We start from the raw sequence: 26,653 nt of genomic DNA, 5'->3' as shown, positions 1-26,653 counted from the left end.
CCAAAATATATCGACAAATGCAAAAATACTTTGTCCAGGACTCTTCTCTTGACCTCACGTGGACAGATGCGGTCAGCATATAGAGGCAGAAGTGTATCGTATTTAGTTTTCTGTCCGGTTGACAGCGCTGACAGGAGCGGAGCAGACACTTCAACATAGGCCTAGCTGTCATATCGGAAAACGGGAATTAAATGTTATCAAACTCTCCATATTATAAAACCAAAACTTTTTTGAAATTACTTCTTGACACTAACTGATTTTTCACACAAGCAACGAGAACCAAGAAAGAAACAGAATACATGTTACTTTTAAGTTGCAGCTCCGACTTAGAGCTTGTTAAGGCTAAAGTTTTGGGAGCGGCGTGAACATGGAGCTTGAACTTTAACAACCATTATGAGCGGCGACGGAGTAACTGACGTAGTTATACTCGTAAGTGTTTATCCACTCACCTGATCGTATCTGTGTATTGTATTTAATCTTTGTTCATTTCTGCACTCTGGCTGGCTGGTGATGCCCCCACTCTGGCTGACTGGTGATGCCCCCACTCTGGCTGACTGGTGATGCCCCCACTCTGGCTGACTGGTGATGCCCCCACTCTGGCTGACTGGTGATGCCCTCACTCTGGCTGACTGGTGATGCCCCACTCTGGCTGACTGGTGATGCCCCCACTCAGGCTGGCTGGTGATGCCCCCACTCTGGCTGACTGGTGATGCCCCCACTCTGGCTGGCTGGTGATGCCCCCATTCTGGCTGACTGGTGATGCCCCCATTCTGGCTGACTAGTGATGCCCCCACTCAGGCTGGCTGGTGATGCCCCCACTCTGGCTGACTGGTGATGCCCCCACTCTGGCTGGCTGGTGATGCCCCCATTCTGGCTGACTGGTGATGCACCCACTCTGGCTGGCTGGTGATGTCCCCACTCAGGCTGACTGGTGATGCCCCCACTCAGGCTGACTTGTGATGCCCCCACTCTGGTTGACTGGTGATGCCCCCACTCTGGCTGACTGGTGATGCCCCCACTCTGGCTGGCTGGTGCATGATGCCCCCATTCTGGCTGACTGGTGATGCCCCCACTCTGGCTGGCTGGTGATGCCCCCACTCAGGCTGACTGGTGATGCCCCCACTCAGGCTGACTTGTGATGCCCCCACTCTGGTTGACTGGTGATGCCCCCACTCTGGCTGGCTGGTGATGCCCCCACTCTGGGCGGCTGGCGAAGCCCCCACTCAGGCTGGCTGGTGATGCCCCCACTCTGGCTGACTGGTGATGCCCCCACTCTGGCTGGCTGGTGATGCCCCCATTCTGGCTGACTGGTGATGCCCCCACTCTGGCTGGCTGGTGATGCTTCCACTCAGGCTGACTGGTGATGCCCCCACTCAGGCTTACTAGTGATGCCCCCACTCTGGTTGACTGGTGATGCCCCCACTCAGGCTGACTGGTGATGCCCCCACTAAGGCTGGCTGGTGATGCCCCCACTCTGGTTGACTGGTGATGCCCCCACTCAGGCTGGCTGGTGATGCCCCCACTCAGGCTGACTGGTGATGCCCCCACTCAGGCTGACTGGTGATGTCCCCACTCAGGCTGGCTGGTGATGCTCCCACTCAGGCTGACTGGTGATGCCCCCACTCTGGTTGACTGGTGATGTCCCCACTCTGGCTGACTGGTGATGCCCCCATTCTGGTTGACTGGTGATGCCCCCACTCTGGCTGGCTGGTGATGCCCCCACTCTGGTTGACTGGTGATGCCCCCACTCTGGCTGGCTGGTGATGCCCCCACTCTGGTTGACTGGTGATGCCCCCACTCTGGCTGGCTGGTGATGCCCCCACTCTGGTTGACTGGTGATGCCCCCACTCTGGTTGACTGGTGATGCCCCCACTCTGGCTGACTGGTGTTGCCCCCACTCTGGCTGACTGGTGTTGCCCACACTCGGCTGGTTGGTGATGCCCCCACTCTGGCTGGCTGGTGATGCCCCCACTCTGGTTGACTGGTGATGCCCCCACTCTGGTTGACTGGTGATGCCCCCACTCTGGCTGGCTGGTGATGCCCCCACTCTGGCTGACTGGTTTTGCCCCCACTCTGGTTGACTGGTGATGCCCCCACTCTGGCTGGCTGGTGATGCCCCCACTCTGGTTGACTGGTGATGCCCCCACTCTGGCTGGCTGGTGATGCCCCCACTCTGGTTGACTGGTGTTGCCCCCACTCTGGCTGACTGGTGTTGCCCCCACTCAGGCTGACTGGTGATGCCCCCACTCAGGCTGGCTGGTGATGCCCCCACTCTGGTTGACTGGTGATGCCCCCACTCAGGCTGACTGGTGATGCCCCCACTCAGGCTGGCTGGTGATGCCCCTACTCAGGCTGACTGGTGATGCCCCCACTCAGGCTGACTGGTGATGTCCCCACTCAGGCTGGCTGGTGATGCCCCCACTCAGGCTGGCTGGTGATGCCCCCACTCTGGCTGGCTGGTGATGCCCCCACTCTGGTTGACTGGTGATGCCCCCACTCTGGCTGGCTGGTGATGCCCCACACTCTGGCTGCTTGGTGATGCCCCCACTCTGGCTGCCTGGTGATGCCCCACACTCAGGCTGGCTGGTGATGCCCCCACTCAGGCTGGCTGGTGATGCCCCCACTCTGGCTGGCTGGTGATGCCCCCACTCAGGCTGCCTGGTGATGCCCCCACTCAGGCTGCCTGGTGATGCCCCCACTCTGGCTGCCTGGTGATGCCCCCACTCTGGCTGGCTGGTGATGCCCCACACTCTGGCTGCCTGGTGATGCCCCCACTCAGGCTGCCTGGTGATGCCCCCACTCAGGCTGCCTGGTGATGCCCCCACTCTGGCTGCCTGGTGATGCCCCCACTCTGGCTGCCTGGCGATGCCCCACACTCTGGCTGCCTGGTGATGCTCCACACTCTGGCTGACAGGTGATGCCCCCACTCTGGCTGACAGGTGATGCCCCCACTCTGGCTGACAGGTGATGCCCCACACTCTGGCTGACTGGTGATGCCCCACACTCTGGCTGACTGGTGATGCCCCCACTCTGGCTGACAGGTGATGCCCCACACTCTGGCTGACTGGTGATGCCCCACACTCTGGCTGACAGGTGATGACCCACACTCTGGCTGACTGGTGATGCCCCACACTCTGGCTGCCTGGTGATGCCCCCACTCAGGCTGCCTGGTGATGCCCCCACTCTGGCTGACTGGTGATGCCCCACACTCTGGCTGCCTGGTGATGCCCCCACTCTGGCTGACTGGTGATGCCCCCACTCTGGCTGACTGGTGATGCCCCCACTCTGGCTGACTGGTGATGCCCCACACTCTGGCTGACTGGTGATGTGTTACGAACCCGGATCCAGCGTCCGAGCCCGGAGCAGTGACGACCGCGCCATCTTTGGGTCAGCTCCTGAAACCCCCTCCAAACGGACGACGACACCTGGTGAGGACGACGTGTACTGGCCTCGAGGGCCAGTTTCCAGTCTGGTTCAGCGCTCAACACAGCCGCTGCTGACCTCTGGTGAGGTGAAGCTCAGACAACTGCGCCATCTATGGAGTGGATAGGTGGGCGTTTGTGTCTGAGCCTGTAAGTGGGGTGCTGTAGTGTGTCTCTGTTATTGATGACGTGTCTGCTTACAGAGTCGACCTGGGACTGCTGTGATGGAAGTTGAGAGAGTCTACCCAAGGCAGCCGTCTCCATACTTTGTGCTTTGCTGCAGCAGCTGTGAAGTCGTCCCCCGGAAGAACACTGTGGTGTTACCCTGCCAGTGAAGTGGCAGTAGAAGGATTACCCGGGACCGACTGCTGGAGACGATTATCCACTGGGGTATTGAGGACAGGAGAGTGATTTGTGGTATCACACGAGGCTCCTGTCTAGGGCGTTACTCTCATATCGTTCGTGGAGTGGCCTGACCAGCGTTGCTGATCCGGAACCTGCCAGCAGACCTGCTGGACGTGTGGTTGACGGCCTCCACGGCGGTGCCCCCAGTGGACCTGTGTTTTGGCTGACCTGTGGCCAGGGTAGGCTCAGCTTCTCAGAGGATTCGTTGTGAGGCCACGAAAGCACCGAAGACTTAGCACCGAGAGCTTGATTCCAGCGTCTTCAGGAGAAGACGTTTGTGTACAGTGTTAATATCCCTCCCCCTGTGTAATCTTTTTATATATTATTTATTGGTGGTGGTCAATATATTATATTAAGTTTTTGCCTTTATTTCCCTTCCCCTTTAAGTTACTTGTGTCACGGATCACATCCCTTGAAAGCCACTACTGGCTTGGGGTCGGATAAAACTTCCTCTAACAACATCAGAGTAAGAACCCCGTTGCATCCCGAGAGGGCCGTAACATAATTGGCATCCCCAGCGGGATCCGTCCCCTTGTTAAGTATGTTTGACAGGGGTGGTGAAGTGGCGTAATCCCTGTAAATAATTCCCCCTGTGTGTGACGATTGGGACGTTATATGTCCTGTGCGGTGCTCAGAGTGACTAAGTGCAATATTGTGCAGTGCAGTGCTCGCTGTAATTAAGCGATTAAGCGCAATATTGAGTAGTGCGGTGCTCAGTGATTCAGTGCAATATTGTAGAGCGAAGGGTTCGCTGTGATTAAGTGCGATATTGCGTAGTGTGGTTCCCGAAGTAATTACGTGCAATATTGGCAAGTGCAGTGTTTGGTGCGATAAAGTGCCATATTGACGTAGAACAGTGCTCGGTGCGTTAAGTGCTAACGTGTACGCAGTGTGTTAAGTGCTAAGTGTTCCATCTGTGACAATGGCAGAAAAAGCTACCATCGATGATCTGAACGATGTTCAGGCTTTTCTGAACAGAGAGGACTGTCTTGCCAGATTAAAATATCTGAGCAAACCAGAACTAGTGCTAGTTAGTGCCTACTTGGAGATAAAGATCCGTGCCAGTGATTCCCGTGTGGAGATCTTATCCAAGGTTCACCGGCATTTGAAGGCCGAAGAAAAGCAAGAAAGTGAGGCACTAGGTACCAAGGAAAATGAAGAAGTTGCTTCCACTGAAAAGGAAGATAAGGGTAGTGACATTGACAGTGATGCAGGTGAGCTAAATATAAGTTTGCTCACAGTCAAAATGCGCGCCTTAGAAATAAATCGCAAGATAGAGTGGAAGAAGTTAGAATTAGAACGAGAATTAAAAGATAAAGAAATGGAGATGAAAGATAAAGAATTGGCGATGAGGCGTTAAGAATTAGAACGAGAAGAAAGAAGAGAGGAACGAGAAAGAGAAGAGAAACGAGAAAGAGAAGAGCGAGAAAGAGAAGAGAAACGAGAAAGAGAAGAGCGAGAAAGAGAAAGAGAAGAACGAGAAAGAGAAAGAGAAGAACGAGACAGACAAGAACGACGAGACAGAGAGGAAAGAGAGAGACAACATGAGCTAGAAGTATTACGGTTAGGTGGTCGGAGGCCAACGACGGAAGCCAGCAGTTTCGATCCGGTAAGGAATATCAAAATGGTCCCCAAATTCAACGAGCAGGAAGTTTCAAAGGTCTTCGCAGCCTTCGAGAAAGTCGCTGCCTCTTTGGAGTGGCCGAGGGAGAATTGGGCCATCATGATACAAACAGTCTTGACTGGGAAGGCCCAAATCGCCTACTCCACGTTATCCCTTGACGACTCCGGCGATTATGACAAGGTAAAGAAGGTCGTGCTCATGGCGTACCAATTGGTACCTGAGGCGTACAGGCAGAAGTTTAGAAACCTGAAGAAGACCTCAGAGCACACTTTCACCGAATTCGCCACCATCAAGGAGCGACTTTTCCAGGAATGGTGTGCTTCTCGGAAGGTGGAGACCAAAGAAGACCTCGAGCAGCTCATACTGTTAGAGGACTTCAAGGATTGTTTGTCTGGAGACCTGAAGACGTACTTAGAGGAACAGCAGGTAGAGACCTTGAGTGCAGCAGCCACAATGGCTGAGGAATACATCCTGACTCATAGGCCGTCTGCTAAGTACGTCCAAGGCATTACCAACACCGGTTTGACAGACCTCATGACGAAGAGGAAAGACCCGTCCCACAAAGCGCTAAGAAGACGCCCCCAAGTAGCCCTCGAAGGACCAGTCCTAGCACTCCGAAGCACCGTAGTCCAAGAAGGAATGTGGTGTGCTGGACTTGTGGGCAGAAAGGGCATGTAGCTGCTATGTGCCGAGGCAGAAGAGGTGGCGGCGCACGAAGGGAGGTGATGTTGATGAGCTGTGGAACATCACCAGCAGGAAACCAGTCTACGACCACGCAGGAAGAACCCCGATTGTTTTCCCCTCACACTTCAGGCGGGTATGTATCGAGTGATCATACTGGTAGATCAGTTGTAGTGCTCAGAGATAGTGGAGCAGCCCAGTCCCTGATCGTGAGAGACTCGTTACCCGAGGGAGTGAGTGTGGATGGGAGACAAGAGGTTGTCCTGGTTGGGTTTCCAAGGACGCAGTACATCGCCCCCTTAGTGCCAGTACATCTCGACTCGCCTTATTTCAGCGGCACATGTGCGTTGGCAGTAGTCAATACCCTCCCTGTGGCTGGGATTGACGTGGTACTAGCCAACGACTTGGTGACAGATTGGAGCATCAATCTTCCCAAGGTCGCGGGCGAGTCGGCCGGAACAGCAAGGTCAGAGGTAACGACAGGCAGTGGTAATGTCCAGGTAAAGACAGACCCGGATTTGAGTATGTTTAATCCTTCCTCTCACCTACAGATTGACGACAGAGTCTACAATATTCTAGCAGTGTCTCCTGATTTTTCTCTCGACAAGGAACATGAGGTTACGATGGCAGAAGTACCTGAGCAAGAAGAGAGGCCTTGTGTGCAAGCACCCACGGATACCAAAGAGTCTGGAGCGAAGGCGGATGCGTACTTGCGGTATGGCAAGGTACGGCGTTCATTGAACCGGCCAGAGATTCCCCAGACGTCGGAGGTATGTGAGGTATGTGCGAAGGTTCTAGAGCCCTCTTCGATCCAAACCAGGCTAATGGATATAGCCGGTTATGGACATTGCAGGCTCAGGAAGCTTATCCCTCAGTTGGCCGCATGTCTCTTAGCGGTATTTTGTTTTATTCTCGTGTGTGCTCTCAGTAAGGACCAGTGGACGACCCGACGGATGATGGCTCCCTTGAACATCGGGAAGAGGTCCCAGGGATTGGAGACGTGCACAGTGAGTGGTGCAGTCGAAGAAGGGACCTGGAAGGTAATGGTTGATACAGGAGGTACGAGATATGATAATGTGAGTGACTGTTTCCGACAGGTTGACACCCCCCGCGTGACTGCTGAGCCTCAATGCAGCGTTATGTGGAACGTTGGTCGACCTGACGGTGGCAGAGCGAATGCCATCTGCGACGTACGAACAGCTCTGTTGGGACTAGGTGTGGACCTAGTAGAGGAATATGCTGTAAGTACTGTTTTACCCGCTGTTGCTGTCACTCTAAATTATCAGACCCCTGTATTCCAGGTTCCCGTCTCCCTGAAGGACCACTGGAACGGTACCAGAAATGCCGTTTGTAACCAGCCATCATCGGTGCCATGACACAGGGAAGTGTCGAGCCACCCCAGATCATGTCGATACCGATCCTTACGCGAGAGATGTGAGATGATGCCCCTGCTTGACATCGCAGAGGAGATGTGGAAAATTACGGCAGGCAGGTCATCGCCTGCCATTTTTAAGTCCCCGTTGTGCCGGAATTGTCCAGTAGGGCAGTTCTGTGGAAGAGACAGCCTCGCCGTTCCTGTTTATAAAGCATGTGAGTCCATTTGGAGTTGTGTCGCCGTACTAATTTGGTTTGTGTTTCTTTTTATAGAACCCCAAACCAAATTCTTTTTGGTGGGGAGGTGTTACGAACCCGGATCCAGCGTCCGAGCCCGGAGCAGTGACGACCGCGCCATCTGTGGGTCAGCTCCCAAAACCCCCTCCAAATGGACGACGACACCTGGTGAGGACGACGTGTACTGGCCTCGAGGGCCAGTTTCCAGTCTGGTTCAGTGCTCAACACAGCCGCTGCTGACCTCTGGTGAGGTGAAGCTCAGACAACTGCGCCATCTATGGAGTGGATAGGTGGGCGTTTGTGTCTGAGCCTGTAAGTGGGGTGCTGTAGTGTGTCTCTGTTATTGATGACGTGTCTGCTTACAGAGTCGACCTGGGACTGCTGTGATGGAAGTTGAGAGAGTCTACCCAAGGCAGCCGTCTCCATACTTTGTGCTTTGCTGCAGCAGCTGTGAAGTCGTCCCCCGGAAGAACACTGTGGTGTTACCCTGCCAGTGGAGTGGCAGTAGAAGGATTACCCGGGACCGACTGCTGGAGACGATTATCCACTGGGTTATTGAGGACAGGAGAGTGATTTGTGGTATCACACGAGGCTCCAGTCTAGGGCGTTACCCTCATATCGTTCGTGGAGTGGCCTGACCAGCGTTGCTGACCCGGAACCTGCCAGCAGACCTGCTGGACGTGTGGTTGACGGCCTCCACGGCGGTGCCCCCAGTGGACCTGTGTTTTGGCTGACCTGTGGCCAGGGTAGGCTCAGCTTCTCAGAGGATTCGTTGTGAGGCCACGAAAGCACCGAAGACTTAGCACCGAGAGCTTGATTCCAGCGTCTTCAGGAGAAGACGTTTGTGTACAGTGTTAATACCCCTCCCCCCGTGTAATCTTTTTATATATTATTTATTGGTGGTGGTCAATATATTATATTAAGTTTTTGCCTTTATTTCCCTTCCCCTTTAAGTTACTTGCGTCACGGATCACATCCCTTGAAAGCCACTACTGGCTTGGGGTCGGATACAACTTCCTCTAACAACATCAGAGTAAGAACCCCGTTGCGTCCCGAGAGGGCCGTAACATGATGCCCCCACTCTGGCTGGCTGGTGATGCCCCCACTCTGGCTGCCTGGTGATGCCCACACTCTGGCTGACTGGTGATGCCCCTACTCCGGCTGGCTGGTGATGCCCCTACTCCGGCTGACTGGTGATGCCCCCACTCTGGCTGCTGAGTGGGGATGCCCACACTCTGGCTGGCTGGTGATGCCCCACACTCTGGCTGACTGGTGATGCCCCCACTCTGGCTGGCTGGTGATGCCCCTCACTCTGGCTGACTGGTGATGCCCCCACTCTGGCTGACTGGTGATGCCACCACTCTGGCTGGCTGGTGATGCCCCTACTGTGCCTGGCTGGTGATGCCCACACTATGGTTGAATGGTGATGCCCCCTGTGGGAACCGACCTGTGAGATTTATATTTATTTAATTTATATGAATATATATAGAATTTATATTTACGTTAATTTATATACTTCGATAGCAATTTGTATGATAATGAGTGGACTGTATTTCTGCAATAATCTCATAATCTCACAAATCGATCCTCTACACATTAGGGGGGGTTTATATTATTTATATTTATATATATGCAGCCAATCAAACTACAGGAATAGACTACATACATTGAAGAGGTTCCTTATCTTATAGTACAGCAGGCCTTAGTCCAAACAGGTATAACTAGGAGGTAGACACCAAATTATCCTCTTTGAGGTAGCTTCCATCACCCAGTAACTGGTGCACAAAGTCTTGCTTCCTCGTCTTGACCTGTCAAAAGGGCGCTAGCTGTAAAGCCAGAATCCTATATATGACAGGTATATCAGAGAAAATACTGTACATGGAACAATGAAGACCTGGCTTAATTACCTTTAGTTTGAGGCTACCACGTGCTCTAACCGGGACACCCTATATAATGACATTAATGGCCATAAATGAAAGATACATGGGTTTCGGAAAGAACACTTAACTTGATTTGTTGACAGCGTGTTGATAATGGTACACCTTTGGTTTCCATAACACTACGTCCAAGTAAAATTAACAGGAGCCGAATTGCTCCCTGTGAGCCTCTGGTCTTAGTATAAACAATGGCTGCCCCTCCTCCCTCACTGACGCCTGGCCTACATTGTCCAGATGTCAGAAAGTGATAGAAGGGTCACAATTACTCTACTTTAATATTGATAATTAAGTTAATTTATATGAGATGGTTTTATGATGGTAAAGTTCAAAGACTAATGTATTTAAGAATAATTCCCACCATAATAGGTGGTGAATATAATAGTATTTGGTGATGATATCCCGTTTTCTTTAGACGGTAATTCCACTACAAGTTACGTTTTTTATGGGTTAACTTGTTTATACAACACAGCTATTAATATCTGTCTGTATGTTATTATTTGGTGTCGGATTTTCCGACACCCCCCACTCTGGTTGACTGGTGATGCCCCCACTCTGGCTGCCTGGTGATGCCCCCACTCTGGCTGCCTGGTGATGCCCCCACTCTGGCTGCCTGGTGATGCCCCCACTCTGGCTGCCTGGTGATGCCCACACTCTGGCTGACTAGTGAAGCCCCAACTCTGGCTGCCTGGTGATGCCCCCACTCTGGCTGCCTGGTGATGCCCCCAACTCTGGCTGCCTGGTGATGCCCACACTCTGGCTGACTAGTGAAGCCCCCACTCTGGCTGGCTGGTGATGCCCCCACTCTGGTTGACTGGTGATGCCCCCACTCTGGCTGCCTGGTGATGCCCCCAACTCTGGCTGCCTGGTGATGCCCCCACTCTGGCTGCCTGGTGATGCCCCCACTCTGGCTGCCTGGTGATGCCCACACTCTGGCTGACTAGTGAAGCCCCCACTCTGGCTGCCTGGTGATGCCCCCAACTCTGGCTGCCTGGTGATGCCCCAACTCTGGCTGCCTGGTGATGCCCCCACTCTGGCTGCCTGGTGATGCCCCCAACTCTGGCTGCCTGGTGATGCCCACACTCTGGCTGACTAGTGAAGCCCCCACTCTGGCTGGCTGGTGATGCCCCCACTCTGGTTGACTGGTGATGCCCCCACTCTGGCTGCCTGGTGATGCCCCCAACTCTGGCTGCCTGGTGATGCCCACACTCTGGCTGACTAGTGAAGCCCCCACTCTGGCTGGCTGGTGATGCCCCCACTCTGGTTGACTGGTGATGCCCCCACTCTAGCTGCCTGGTGATGCCCCCACTCTGGCTGCCTGGTGATGCCCCCACTCTGGCTGCCTGGTGATGCCCACACTCTGGCTGACTAGTGAAGCCCCCACTCTGGCTGCCTGGTGATGCCCCCAACTCTGGCTGCCTGGTGATGCCCCCACTCTGGCTGCCTGGTGATGCCCCCACTCTGGCTGCCTGGTGATGCCCCAAACTCTGGCTGGCTGGTGATGCCCCCAACTTTGGCTGCCTGGTGATGCCCCCAACTCTGGCTGCCTGGTGATGCCCCCAACTCTGGCTGGCTGGTGATGCCCCAACTCTGGCTGACTAGTGATGCCCCCACTCTGGCTGACTAGTGATGCCCACACTCTGGCTGGCTGGTGATGCCCCCAACTCGGGCTGCCTGGTGATGCCCCCACTCTGGCTGACAAGTGATGCCCACACTCTGGCTGGCTGGTGATGCCCCCAACTCTGGCTGCCTGGTGATGCCCCCACTCTGGCTGACTGGTGATGCCCCCAACTCTGGCTGCCTGGTGATGCCCCCAACTCTGGCTGACTAGTGATGCCCACACTCTGGCTGGCTGGTGATGCCCCCAACTCTGGCTGCCTGGTGATGCCCCCAACTCTGGCTGGCTGGTGATGCCCCAACTCTGGCTGCCTGGTGATGCCCCCACTCTGGCTGACTAGTGATGCCCACACTCTGGCTGACAGGTGATGCCTCCAATCTGGCTGACTGGTGATGCCCCCCACTCTGGCTGACTGGTGATGCCTCTACACTGACTGGCTGGTGATGCCCACAATCTGGCTGACTGGTGATGCCTCTACACTGACTGGCTGGTGATGCCCACAATCTGGCTGACTGGTGAAGCCTCCACTCTGGCTGACTGGTAACGCCACCACTCTGGCTGACTGGGGATGCCCACACTGGCTGGTTGGTGATGCCCCAATCTGGTTGACTGGTGATGCCCCAACTCTGCCTGAGTGATGATGCCTCCACTCTGGCTGACTGGTGATGCCCACACTCTGGCTGACTGGTGATGCCTACACTCTGGCTGACTGGTGATGCCTCCACTCTGGCTGACTGGTGATGCCTCCACTCTGGCTGACTGGTGATGCAACCACTCTGGCTGACTGGTGATGCCTCCACTCTGGTTGACTGGTGATGCAACCACTCTGGCTGACTGGTGATGCAACCACTCTGGCTGACTGGTGATGCAACCACTCTGGCTGACTAGTGATGCCTCCACTCTGGCTGACTGGTGATGCAACCACTCTGGCTGACTGGTGATGCAACCACTCTGGCTGACTGGTGATGCCTCCACTCTGGCTGACTGGTGATGCAACCACTCTGGCTGAGTGGTGATGCTCACACTCTGGCTGACTGGTGATGCCCCCACTCTGGCTGACTAGTGATGCCTCCACTCTGGCTGACTGGTGATGCAACCACTCTGGCTGACTGGTGATGCAACCACTCTGGCTGACTGGTGATGCAACCACTCTGGCTGACTGGTGACGCAACCACTCTGGCTGCCTAGTGATGCCTCCACTCTGGCTGACTGGTGATGCAACCACTCTGGCTGACTGGTGATGCAACAACTCTGGCTGAGTGGTGATGCTCACACTCTGGCTGACTGGTGATGCCCCCACTCTGGCTGACTGGTGATGCCCCCACTCTGGCTGGCTGGTTATACCCCTATTCTGGCTGACTGGTGATGCCACCACTCTGGCTGACTGGTGATGCCTCCACTCTGGCTGACTGGTGATGCAACCACTCTGGCTGAGTGGTGATGCCCCCACTCTGGCTGGCTGGTTATACCCCTATTCTGTCTGACTGGTGATGCCACCACTCTGGCTGATTGGTGATGCTTCCACATTTTGGTTGACTGGTGATGGCGACACTCTGGCTGACTGGTGATGCCCCCACTCTGGCTGATTGACTGGTGATGCCCACACTCTGGCTGGCTGGTGAGGGCCACCACTCTGGCTGACTGGTGAGGGCCACCACTCTGGCTGACTGGTGAGGGCCACCACTCTAGCTGGCTGGTGATGCCTCTGATGGAAATTTCCAACACTAACACACTACCAATGTATTATATTACATCATTATTATATACTAATTACAGTAGGTATTAATTTCACTAAAGGTAGTGTTACCATAAATTAATATTTCTTTATCTGAGCCTATTGCTAATATTCTCACGACATCGAGAGGCAGGATTGCGTCAGATAATGTCCATCTAAACATATTTATTATTAATATGTTAGAGAATAGAATGTGGTTTTCTAAAATTATCAGTATTCCGTACAATAATTAACTACGGATAATATTGCTCCCAATAATCCAAAACCGAGAGTTATTAACTGAAATTATTATCAAGTAGCAGTTTTATCTGTTACGTACGAATGCTATGGAGGAAATAAAATTTCTCTCCATTTCTCGATTAACACCGTTTAACGAGAATATGATATTATTTAATTCCCTATAATTGCAACCCAGTTCTCTTTAACGCATTACATCAGTAATTACACAGAAAAGAATTATCCGTGATTAGTAATTTCTGTTGTGAATGCGAGAGACGAGTTGAAGGAGGGCGGAGAGACGCCGCCATTCGCCTTGAGCTACCACGCTGTGAGGACGTGAAGAGACGCCAACAATCACATCGTGCGTCTCGGGAGAGTCAATTTCCATCCATACAACGTTAGGCCCTTCCATTTAATCGGCCTAGGAGCGTGCAATAGCTCCAGTAGCAATCTGGAATTGCTTCGGTGGACAACCAGCAGGTTAAGTGCCCTAATATTTGTTATATCGTGAGATCTCTAGGTATATCATTTTACTGTGCACTGTCCATCGTTATGCTTCGCGATCTCCCCAAACAATAAGTACGTCCATAAGGAATTAATTTCATTCCTTTTATGGCATAGTGAATATATTATAAAGTAAGTGTAACCAATTTGTATATATAGTTGAAATTTCAGCTTGTGTTGTAAGCGGTTGTGGTCCTCATGTTCCCACGCCATGCTTGAACTCACGTGTTGCAGCAAGTAGCAGACGACGCCATTGCACCTCTACCTCTCCGTTCACTATTACAGCTAAGCAGCTGAAATCTTTTCTATTATTTCTTTAAATTAATTGAAAAAATTATAGATCAGTTAAAGAGATTTAGTTTTTTTGATTTGAGATATCTAACGTAATATGTTAGCCTCATAAAAGTCAAATGAGAATAATTGCTTGATTAATCAACATATAATCTTTTTACCATTAATCAATGCATCTAATGTTTCTTAATTTTATTTAGTGGAATTACTAATTTTTATTCGAGCAAGAACCAGCCTCGAAGAAGCGTACTGGGAGTAGATTACTTCTAGTATTAACCCCCAATTATGTGAAGGACGGAAAGTTTATTCTCGAACATTAATATTATACAGCTCATTAACGTTTAAAGAATAATCTTTAATAGTTTCTTATCCATAGGCACTGGTGTTTCTGTCCTTATCATTTAACTTTGTTTCCCTTTTAAAACCAAAATAGGGTGGTCCTTCGATTAATTTAAATTAATCTATTAAGCTGAAGGATCCTGTTAATTGAACCTTAAAATCTATGAACATATACAATTTATCGAAATTCTGTAAATAGATGAATGTTAGCAGCTGCTGTATTATATAATTATTATATACAGGTAAACAAATCCTCGAATATTAGTAAACAACATTTACTTCTGTAAATTTAAATAATTATAACTCACCTCTTTGTAGTGACACATATGTTTCGCTTATAAGTATTGTTTTCCTCTCTTTAGTCATATATGTTTAAGTAATATATAACCTACCATTCTGCAGCCACATGTTCGTGTAATATGTATAACTTGGCTCTCTGTAGTCACATGTTTGTGTCATAAATATAGCTTACCTCTCTGTAGTCATGTGTATTAATGAAGAAATTTTTGCTTTTCAGCTAAGAACATGGATCCGTTTACCTTCAAGGACTTCATTAACGACATAACGCCGACCTTAGTGGACAAGGAACATGCCTCCTAGTGTTTCGTCTTCCATACGGTGGCACCACCATACAGGCTTCTTCAAGGACTACCATGATGGTGAAATATGGATCTCAGAGTACAATCTTTTCAGATGTGATAGGAAACTCCGGCTTCAGGGTGGGATCAGCCTCTACATCAAAGACACACTCATCTGTACTGAGCTGCTAAACACCTCAAATGATATGGTGGAAGTGCTGATAATCAAAACAGAGATCCTAAATGTAGTTGTTGTCCTTGTATATAAGTCACAGGAGGCAAACCCTCAGCAGTTTAAAGACCAACTAATGAAAATAGAGCACTGCTTGGAAAACCTCACAAATCCAGCTCCGAACATCATTCTGCTTGGGGACTTCAACCTACGGGACCTGAAATGGAAGCACCTGGCTAATACAGTAATATCAGAAAGAATACACGGGAGTAGCCTAAATGAACAGGCACATGCAAATGACCTGCTACGGATGTGCGATAGGTTTGCCTTAAACCAGCAAATAGTAGAACCAACTAGGAAGGAGAACACGCTGGACCTCATTTTCACTAATAATGATGAATTGATCGGGAACATAATGATTACAAATACCTGTTACTCAGATCACAACTTAATTGAAATTAAGACAACCATGGCGAATAGACCTTCAAAACCAGTGCAGATTCCCGGTGGAGGAGATTTCCACTTCAATAATAAACAGATAAACTGGGAGCAAATAAATCAGGACTTCACAGAAATAAACTGGGAAGAACAGCTAGAAAATGCAAACCTGAACCAGTGCCTGGAAAAAATAAGCTCAGTAGCATTAGAAATATGTTCAAACCGCATACCCTTAAGAAAAAAGAGAAAGAGATGCAGATTGGAACGGGAACGTCGTTCTCTATATAGGCGAAGAAAACGAATGGCGGAACAACTTGAGAGTCGCACCCTATCTCAAGAACGGCGAAGAAGGTTAGGTAGAGAAATAGAAACAATTGAACTCAAGCTACAAGAATCATACAAAACCCAGGAGAGGCAAAGAGAGCAAAAGCCCTTCAGTGAAATAGAGAGAAATCCAAAATATTTTTTCTCCTATGCAAAATCAAGATCAAAAACCACATCTAGTATCGGGCCCCTGGGAAAGGGAGATGGAACTTTCACCGATGACAACAAAGAAATGAGCGAGCTACTGAGGATGCAGTACGACTATGTTTTCAGCGAGCCAAAACACGCACGAAAGGTTGATAACCCAAATGAATTTTTCATGGATATGATACCAACATCAAATCATATATCAGACGTCATCCTATCCCCACTGGATTTTGAAGAAGCCATAATCAGTATGCCTATGCACTCTGCACCAGGCCCGGATTCTTGGAACTCCATATTCATCAAGAACTGTAAAAAAAATACTAACGCAGGCCCTCCACATTCTGGGGAGACAAAGCCTAGATACTGGCGTTATCCCTGATATACTAAAAACAGCAGAGATAGCACCACTTCATAAAGGAGGAAATAAGGCAGAGGCAAAACATTACAGACCGATAGCACTAACATCGCACATCATAAAAAATTTTGAGAGAGTGCTAAGAAATAAGATGACAAAATACATGGAATCACAGCATCTCCATAACCCCGGACAACATGGTTTCAAAACAGGGTGCTCTTCCCTGTCGCAGTTGCTGGACCACTATGATATGGCATTAGATGCTATGGAAGACAAACAAAACGCTGATGTAATTTACACAGATTTCGCAAAAGCTTTTGATAAATGTGACCATGGTGTTATTGCACATAAAGTGCGTTCAAAAGGAATTACCGGGAAAATAGGCAGATAGATCTACAATTTCGTGACTAACAGAACCCAATGTGTAATAGTCAACAAAATAAAATACAGCCTATCAACTGTGAAGAGCTCAGTCCCCCAGGGTACTGTGCTTGCTCCTGTACTTTTTCTCATCCTCATATCAGACATAGACAAGAACACAACCTATAGCACTGTTTCATCATTTGCAGATGACACTAGGATCTTCATGAGAGTAGGCAACATAGAGGACACGGCAAACCGCCAATCAGATGTAGATCAGGTCTTTCTATGGGCTACAGAAAGTAATATGGTGTTTAACGAAGAAAAGTTCCAGCTCATGCATTATAGAAAAAATGAAAATATAAAAACGGAAACCACGTACAAAACTCAGGCAAATCATAACATAGAACGAAAAGGCAATGTAAAGAATCTGGATGTATTCATGTCGGAACACCTTACCTTTAAAGAACACAATAAAGTATCTGTCACAACTGCAAGAAAAATGACAGGTTGAATAACAAGAACTTTTCACACTAGAGATGCTATACCGATGATGATACTTTTCAAAACGCTTGTGCTCTCTAGAGTGGAGTACTGCTGCACAATGACAGCCCCTTTCAAGGCTGGAAAAATTGCTGACCTGGAGAGCGTGCAGAGATCCTTTACTGCTAGAATCCACTCAGTAAAATATCTAAACTATTGGGACCGACTAAAGAGCCTAAATCTGTACTCCCTTGAGCGCTGGCGGGAGAGATACATAATAATTTACACGTTGAAAATATTAGAAGGGCTGGTCCCAAACCTGCACACAGAAATAACATCTCATGAGACCAGGAGGCATGGCAGGATGTGTAGAATACCCCAGTTGAAAAGTGGAGGTGCAACAGTTACTCTGAAAGAGAACTCTATCAACATCAGAGGCCCGAGACTGTTCAATTCGCTTCCACTACACATAAGGGGCATAACTGGCAATCCCCTCACAGTGTTCAAGAGAGAACTGGAAAAGCACATCCAAAGGATACCTGATCAACCAGGCTGTGACTCATACGTCAGGCTGCGAGCAGCAGCGTCCAACAGCCTGGTTGACCAGTCCAGCAACCAGGAGGCCTGGTCGACGACCGGGCCGTGGGGACGCTAAGCCCCGGAAGGACCTCAAGGTAACCTCAAGGTATGGTGGTCCGACCATCCTCCAACACCATAGTGGCCCCCACCTTATCTGCTTCTCCATGGTAGACCCACCATATAGGCTTCCCTGTGGTACCACCATCGTACAAGCTTCCCGATGGTGGACCCACCATACTTGCTTCCCTATGGTGGACCCACCATACTTGCTTCCCTATGGTGGACCCACCATACTTGCTTCCCTATGGTTGACCCACCATACTTGCTTCCCTATGATTGACTCACCATACTTGCTTCCCTATGGTGGACCCACCATACTTGCTTCCCTATGGTTGACCCACCATACTTGCTTCCCTATGGTGGACCCACCATACTTGCTTCCCTATGGTTGACCCACCATACTTGCTTCCCTATGATTGACTCACCATACTTGCTTCCCTATAGTGGACCCACCATAACTCCTTCATCAAGTTTGTTCCACCATATCTGCTTTCCACTGGCGGCATCATAATTTCATTACTCTTATAGCGGCCTCACCATATCTTCGATGGTGAGGCCTCACTATGGTGACCCCAGTATACCTACTACACCATGGTGGGCACACCATACCTACTACACCATTGTGGGTACACCATACCCACTACACCATTGTGGGTCACCACCATGTTTGACTCACCACTCATTCACTCCCCCATCATTGCTGACTCACCATGACTGGTATCCCTCTGCCACAACCCGTTCTCGCACTTGCTTACATTCAATATTGGCTGATTTAATAAGTGCATATGTAACATACTAATTGATTGTGAATATTTTAGTTTACCTTGAAAAGCTTCATTGAAAACACCGACCTCACCTAACCTTCTTAGTATGTTAAGATAAGCATCTTATTGCTTCTTATTTACAATTATTACTTAACCTATCACGGGTATAGGTTAAGTAATAATTGTAATGGCAGTGGCAGCAGCAGTGGATTACATACTGCATTACAAACACTCAGAGGTAGCGAAAATTACTATAACGTGTATATTGATAAATTTATGATGAAAGAGGAACAGAGCGAGCAAACCTCCACGATACAACTCTTCCCATTTGAGTGTAGTTGCACACCCCAGTGCTAACCCACCCCGTGCTAACCAGCTCACACCTGCTTCCTAGGTCACTCCCTCCCCAAATCAGCCCTCCCTGCCACTGCTTGTCTCTCCAACATTTCCCCTGACACATCTGACCCCACTGCATGCAAATCCATCTGCTTCATCCCACTTTCCAAGGACCCCCTCATCACCTCAACCCCCAAAACCCACCCAGCCCTCATCCCCTCAACCCCCAAAACCCACCCAACCCTCATCCATTCAACCCCCCAAAACCCACCCAGCCCTCATCCCCCAAAACCCCCCTAGCCCTCTTCCCCTAAACCCCCAAAACCCACCCAGCCCTCACCCCTGCTCAACCCCCTCTCCTTCCATGTGACCCCCATCCTTGCAAGGAGAGGGGGGAGGGGCACATGGACCTCCCCTCGTGGGGGACTGAGGGGACCCCCCCTACCTCTTCCTCCATTTCCCTCTTCCCCTCCTTCTGCCCCAATGCCCACACCTGCCCCTGAGTTCCCCCTTGACTAATACAACCTCCCTCTCATCCTCACTATCCATGTTCCATCTGCCCCTCTTCCCCCCACCTGCTCTATCCTTCTCCCCCCAACCTCTCAACCTCTATCTGACTCCCAACCATACGCTACCTCCCAACCCCTCTATGCCTATCAGACCCTCCCTAATCATCAGACCCAGTACCTTACCTTACCTTGAGGTTACCTTGAGGTGCTTCCGGGGCTTAGCGTCCCCGCGGCCCGGTCGTCGACCAGGCCTCCTGGTTGCTGGACTGATCAACCAGGCTGTTAGACGCGGCTGCTCGCAGCCTGACGTTTGAGTCACAGCCTGGTTGATCAGGTATCCTTATCCTTCTTGTCACAGTTGTATGGCCCAATGCGTCGGTGGACTTGCACCTCATTCCCTGCCATCTGGGCTGTCATGTCTCTCAAGATACCCTGTAGCTCCATATCTTCAATCTCCATCCATCCCTGCCTCGATGGTGCCTTGGCTTCAAGCAATCCATGGATTATGATTGACCTCTTTCTGAGTGCAGGGTCATGCTGGTCACCTCCCCCCCTGGCTGACCCCCACCCCTCTCACACTCGCTACTCCATCCACTACTACTCCCCCTTCCCCTGCCAAGCTTCCCCTTACTCCTGCCAAATTCATTTGTAAGCCTAGTTATTTCTCCTTGCCATTCTACCCTGCTCTTCCTGATTTCCTCTTGAATATAATCCATAATCCACAAAGTTTGAGTCTTTGAACCTCGTCCTGTATCTTATTAAAGATCTCACTTTTAATCCCCCTCGATTAGATCATCTATCCAAACATCCCTCTTCTCTACAAATTTCCCAATCATCTTCTACATAAACCTATCCTCTTCTTCAATTATAATACTGTTGGACCTAAACGCCCTTCCTGACCTAGTCATTGCTATACTCCAACCTTGCCCACAAGGGTTCCAAGTACCTTACCGTCCTGCTAACACAATAGGTGAGTGAATCTCCAAGCGTCTCCCCACGTGGTGTTGGGAGGGTTGATGACGGGGGTGAGGTCACGGTCAGAGGTCGGTGAGGTCTGCTCCACACTGCACACTGCCACAGTACTTCAACAACTATTTTCAATTACGCTACTTATACTGTTTTTCTTCACTACATTTTGGCTTTAGTCAAAACCAAGTTTTTTCATTCACTTGTATACACTTTTCCACTTCGAAGTCGCCTGATTACCCCTCCCACTCCACTAGTGAACCACGAGCTCCTAACCCACGTCCACCCAACACGATGGTCACAACACAAGTGTGTGTGTACTCACCTATTTGTACTTACCTATTTGTGCTTGCAGGATCGAGCATTGGCTCTTGGATCCCGCCTTTCCAGCCATCGGTTATTTACAGCAATGACTCCTGTCCCATTACCCTGTCATACCTAATTTTATAATTATGAATAGAGATTGTTTCCACAACCTGTTCCCCAACTGCATTCCATTTTTCCACTACTCTCACGCTAAAAGAAAACTTCCTAACATCTCTATGACTCATCTGAGTTTCAAGTTTCCACCCATGTCCCCTCGTTCTGTTAATATTACATGTGATCATTTCATCTATTTCCACTTTATCAATTCCCCTGAGTATTTTATATGTCCCTATCATATCTCCTCTCTCCCTTCTTTTCTCTAGTGTCATAAGGTTCAGTTCCTTCAGACGCTCTTCATATCCCATCCCTTATTACTCTGGGACAAGCCTCGTCGCAAACCTCTGAACCTTCTCCAGTTTCTTTATGTGTTTCTTCAGGAGGAGGCTCCATGATAGCGCGACATACTCTAAGACTGGTCTCACGTAGGCAGTGCAAAGCGCCCAAAAAGCCTCCTGACTTAGGTTTCTGAATGAAGTTCTAATTTTCGCCAGTGTACAGCACGCTGCTGTCATTATTCTATTTATATGTGCCTCAGGAGTTAGATTAGGAGTTACGTCCACTTCCAGGTCTCTTTCTCGAATCGTTACGGGTAGGCAGTTTCCCTTTATTGTGTACTGTCCCTTAGGTCGTCTATCACCTGATCCCATTTCCAAAACTTTACATTTACTCATGTTGAACTCTAGATATCTTCTAACAATGGGAACCGCTCAGGCTCGGTTGTGAACACTCCATGGAAACTTGCATTCAGTACATCGTAGATTTCCTTGTCAATTTCTGTATATGCCCCTTCTGTTTTCCTCAGTCTTGTCACTTGGTCATTTACCGACATCTTCCTTCTTATATGGCTATGTAGTAATTTAGGTTGCTTTTTCGCTTTGATTGCAATATCATTCTCATAATTTCTTTCCGACACTCGTCTTATGTTAATGTAATCGTTCCTAGCTCTGTTATATCTAATCCTGTTGTCCTCTGTCCTTTGTCTTCTGTACTTCTTCCACTCCCTCCTGCTTCTCACTTTTGCTTCCTGACACTGTCTATTAAACCATGGGTTATTATATTCCCTCCTGTTTTTTTCCTTTACTGCTGGAATAAACCTCTCTTCAGCCTCCTTGCATTTTCATATGACTTGGTTTATCATACCTTGGACTGTTTTTCCTCTAAGTTCTTCCTCCCACTGCACTTCTCCCAGGTAGTCCCTTATCCTTCTGTAGTCCCCTTTTCTGTAATCAAGTCTCCTTTCCCGGACCTCTTGTATTTTGGTCACAATTTTAAGTTCCATCATGTAGTCAAAGACTACGACACAATGGTCACTGGTTCCTAGTAGTATTTCATGTTCTAAATGCTCGAGGTCTTCTACATTCTGGGTGAAAATGAAGTCTAATAGACTCAGGGAGCCGGTCGGCCAAGCAGACAGCACGCTGGACTTGTAATCCTGTGGCTCCGGGTTCGACCCCGGGCGCTGGCGAGAAACAATGGGCAGAGTTCCTTACACCCTATGCCCCTGTTACCTAGCAGTAAAATAGGTATCTGGGTGCTATTCAGCTGTCACGGGCTGCTTCCTGGGGGTGGAGGCCTGGTCGAGGACCGGGCCGCGGTGACACTAAAGCCCCGAAATCATCTCAAGATAACCTCAAAAATAGGCTGGGCGTATCCCCTCCTCTTTCCCTAGTGTCTTCCTTCACATGCTCTGGTAACGTCTACCAGCTTCACTCCTCACTTCTCCTCCCCACCATAAGAAATCCTTGTTTCCCAATTTATCTCTCCGCGATTTAGGTCCCCCATGAACAGCAGCTTCGCTCTCATTCTGTGGGCTAGTGTTGCTGCCCTTTGATGTTCATCTATACATGCCTTGTTGATGTCCTCATACTCCTGCCTTGGCCTTCTACTGTTTGGTGGGGGATTGTAGAGTATCAAGATTACAATCTTCTTCCCATCCACTGTCAGAGTTCCATGCATGGAGCTCGTGCTTTCATTGGTACTCGGATTTTTCAGCTCAACAAACCTCCATTTCCACTTTATTAGGAGTGCTACTCCTCCTCCCTGTCTCTGTGTCCTTTCTTTTTTATTACCTGGTACCCCTCTGGAAAGATTGCATCCAAGATCATGTGTGTGTGTACTTACCTAGTTGTACTTACCTAGTTATGCTTGCAGGGGTTGAGCTCTGGCTCTTTGGTGCCGCCTCTCAATTGTCAATCAACTAATGTACAGGTTCCTGAGCCTACTTGTCTGTATCATATCTACACTTGAAGCTGTGTATTGAATCAGCCTCCACCACATCACTTCCTAATGCATTCCATTTGTCTACTACTCTAACACTTAAAAAAATCTTTCTAACGTCTCTATGGCTCATTTGGGCACTCAATTTCCACCTGTGTCCCCTAGTGCGTGTGCCCCTTGTGGTAAATAGCCTGTCAATATCTATCCTATCAATCCCTCTGAGAATCTTGTATGTGGTGATCATGTCCCCTCTAACTCTTCTGTCTCACAGTGACGTGAGGTTTAATTCCCGTAGTCTCTCCTCGTAGCTCGTACCCCTCAGTTCGGGTACTAGTCTGGTGGCAAACCTTTGAACCTTTTCAAATTCAGTCCTATGCTTGACTAAATGCGGACTCCATGGTGGAGCCGCATACTCCAGGATTGGTCTGACATATGTGGTATACAAAGTTCTGAAAGATTCTTTACATAGATTTCTAAAAGCTGTTCTTATGTTAGCCAACCTGGCATGTGCCGCTCATGTTATCCTCTTGATATGAGCTTCAGGGGACAGATCTAGCGTGATATCAACCCCCAGGTCTTTCTCTCTCTCAGACTCTTGAAGGATTTCATCTCCCAAATGACACCTTGTATCTGGTCTCCTCCTCCCTAAACCTATCTTTATTACATTGCATTTGCTTGGGTTAAACTCTAACAACCATATGATCGACCATATGTGCAGCTTGTCCAGGTCTTCTTGAAGCCTCAAGCTGTCCTCCTCTGTCTTAATCCTTCTCATAATTTTGGCGTCGTCAGAAACACTGACAGGAATGAGTCTATGCCCTCTGGGAGATCATTTACGTATATCAGAAACCGGATAGGTCAGAGTACAGAGCCCTGTGGGACTCCACTGGTGACTTCACGCCAATCTGAGGTCTCACCCCTCACTATAACTCTCTGCTTCCTATCGCTTAGGTGCTCCTTTATCCACTGGAGCGCCGTACAAGTTTCTCCTGCCTGTTTCTCCAGTTTATGCATCAACCTTTTATGGGGTACTGTGTCAAAGGCTTTCCGACAATAAAAAAAATGCAGTCCACCCATCCTTCTCTTTCTTGTTTAATCTTTGTCACCTTATCGTAGAATTCTATTAAGCCTGTAAGGCAAGATTTACCCTCCCTGAACCCATGTTGATGGGTTGTCACGAAGTCTCTTCTCTCCAGATGTGTTACTAGGTGTTTTTTCACGATCTTCTCCATCACCTTGTATGGTATACAAGTTAAGGACACTGGCCTGTAGTTCAGTGCCTCTTGTCTGTCACCCTTTTTGTATATTGGGACTACATTAGCAGTCTTCCATATTTCTGGTAGGTCTCCCGTTTCCAGTGACCTACTATATACTATGGAGAGTGGCAAGCAAAGAGCTCCTACACACTCTTTCAATACTCATGGTGAGATTCCATCCGGGCCAACAGCCTTTCTCACGTCCAGATCCAACAGGCGCCTCTTGACCTCATCTCTAGTAATTTCGAACCCTTCCAAGGACGCCTGGTTTCTGCCACCTCTCCTAGTGCAGTGACCTCTCCTCGTTCTATTGTGAAAAGCTCCTGGAACCTCTTGTTGAATTCCTCACACACCTCTTTATCATTCTCTGTGTACCTGTCCTCACCCGTTCTATGTTTCATCACCTGTTCCTTCACGTTTGTTTTCCTCCTGATGTGACTGTGTAGTAGCTTTGGGTCGGTCTAGGCTTTTTTAGCTATATCATTTTCATACTTTTTCTCAGTTTCTCTTCTCACACTAACATACTAGTTCCTGGTTCTCTGGTATCTCTCTCTACTGTCTGGTGTTCTGTTATTTCGGAAGTTCCTCCATGCCCTTTTGTTCAGTTCCTTTGCTTTCATACATGCCTTATTAAACCATGGATTCTTAGTTTGCTTCTAGTTTTTTCCTGTCGGGCCGGGATAAACCTGTTTACTGCCTCCTGACACTTTTGTGTGACATAATCCATCATGTCTTGTACGGACTCAGTTGTGAGTTCTGTGTCCCATGGGATATTCCCTAGGAATTTTCCCATCTGCACATAATTTCCCTTTCGGTACGCGAGCCCTTTGTTTCCCAGTTCTTTGTTTGGGGAGATAATTCCTAGCTCCACCAGGTACTCAAAGATCAATACACTGTGATCATTCATTCCCAAGGGGGCTTCCAACCTAACTACTCTTATATCCGACTCATTTAGGGTAAATATCAGATCAAGCATAGCTGGTTCATCCTCTCCTCTCATTCTTGTCGGTCTCTTGACGTGTTGGCTTAGAAAGTTTCTTGTTGCTACGGCCAGCAGCTTAGCTCTCCATGTGTCTGGTCCTCCATGTTGGTCTTTGTTCTCGCAATCTATCTTAGTTGAATTTCCCGTGGTTGAAGTTTTCCATGATTAGAAGTCTGGATCCGTTCCTGCTAGCCACAGAAGCTGCTCTCTCTATTATATTGATGGTGGCCATGTTGTTTCTTTCATATTCCTGTCTGGGTCTTCTGTCATTTGGTGGGAGGGTTATATATGACTATTATTACAATTTTTTATTCTCAAATTGCTATGGTACCTGTTATGTAGTCACTGAAACCTTCACAGTTCTGATTAACTATCTCTTCAAAGCTCCAGCCTTTTCTTATCAGCAAAGCTACACCACTTCCTCCTCTTCCTTCTCTCTCCTTCCTCACTACATAGTAATCCTGTGGAAACACTGCATTTGTTTTGGTTTTCGTTAGCTTTGTTTCTGTGAGTGCTGTTATGTCTGGGTTTTCTTCTAGTGCCCATTCTCCAAGTTCACTTGTTTTATTCGTAATATTTACTCTTTATGCTTTATTCGCGCATGCGTGTGTGCGCGCGTGTGTGTATGTGTGTGTGTACTCACCTAATTGTGCTTGCAGGGGTTGAGCTCTGGCTCTTTGGTCCCACCTCTCAACCGTCAATTAACAGGTGTACAGGTTCCTGAGCCTATTGGGCTCTATCATATCTACACTTGAAACTGTGTATGGAGTCAGCCTCCACCACATCACTTCCTAATGCATTCCATTTGTCAACCACTCTTGACACTAAAAAAGTTCTTTCTAATATCTCTGTCGCTCATTTGGGCGCTCAGTTTCCACCTGTGACCCCTAGTGCATGTGCCCCTTGTGTTACATAGCCTGTCTTTATCTACCCTGTCAATTCCTTTGAGAATCTTGAATGTGTTGATCATGTCCCCCCTAACTCTTATGTCTTCCAGCGAACTGAGTGTGTACTCACCTATTTGTACTCACCTATTTGTGCTTGCGGGGGTTGGGCTTTGGCTCTTTGGTCCCGCCTCTCAACTATCAATCAACTGGTGTACAGGTTCCTGAGCCTACTGGGCTCTATCATATCTACATTGAAACTGTGTATGGAGTCAGCCTCCACCACATCACTGCCTAATGCATTCCATCCGTTAACTATCTGACACTGAAAAGGTTCCTTCTACTGCCCCTGTGGCTCATGTGGGTACTCAGTTTCCACCTGTGTCCCCTTGTTCGCGTACCACCAGTGTTGAATAGTTTATCAGAACTTAGTG

At 49.0% G+C, this 26,653-nt stretch overlaps 1 protein-coding gene across 1 annotated transcript in view; it reads right to left on the bottom strand.

Annotated features, from left to right (window-relative positions):
* LOC138350331 (myb-like protein X) overlaps positions 1 to 26,653 on the bottom strand; it is a 165,753-nt gene that overhangs the window by 115,907 nt on the left and 23,193 nt on the right. Inside the window, exon 3 of the mRNA XM_069300957.1 lies at positions 17,140 to 17,248. Within this exon, the coding sequence (XP_069157058.1) occupies positions 17,140 to 17,248 (109 nt within the window). The remainder of the gene's footprint in view (positions 1 to 17,139; positions 17,249 to 26,653) is intronic.

The sequence above is a fragment of the Procambarus clarkii genome, chromosome 45 (assembly GCF_040958095.1).
Source record: "Procambarus clarkii isolate CNS0578487 chromosome 45, FALCON_Pclarkii_2.0, whole genome shotgun sequence".
In the NCBI taxonomy this organism is placed as follows: Eukaryota; Metazoa; Arthropoda; class Malacostraca; order Decapoda; family Cambaridae; genus Procambarus; species Procambarus clarkii.
Note: the sequence above shows the minus strand (reverse complement) of the source record. Positions and strands in the feature narration are given on the sequence as shown.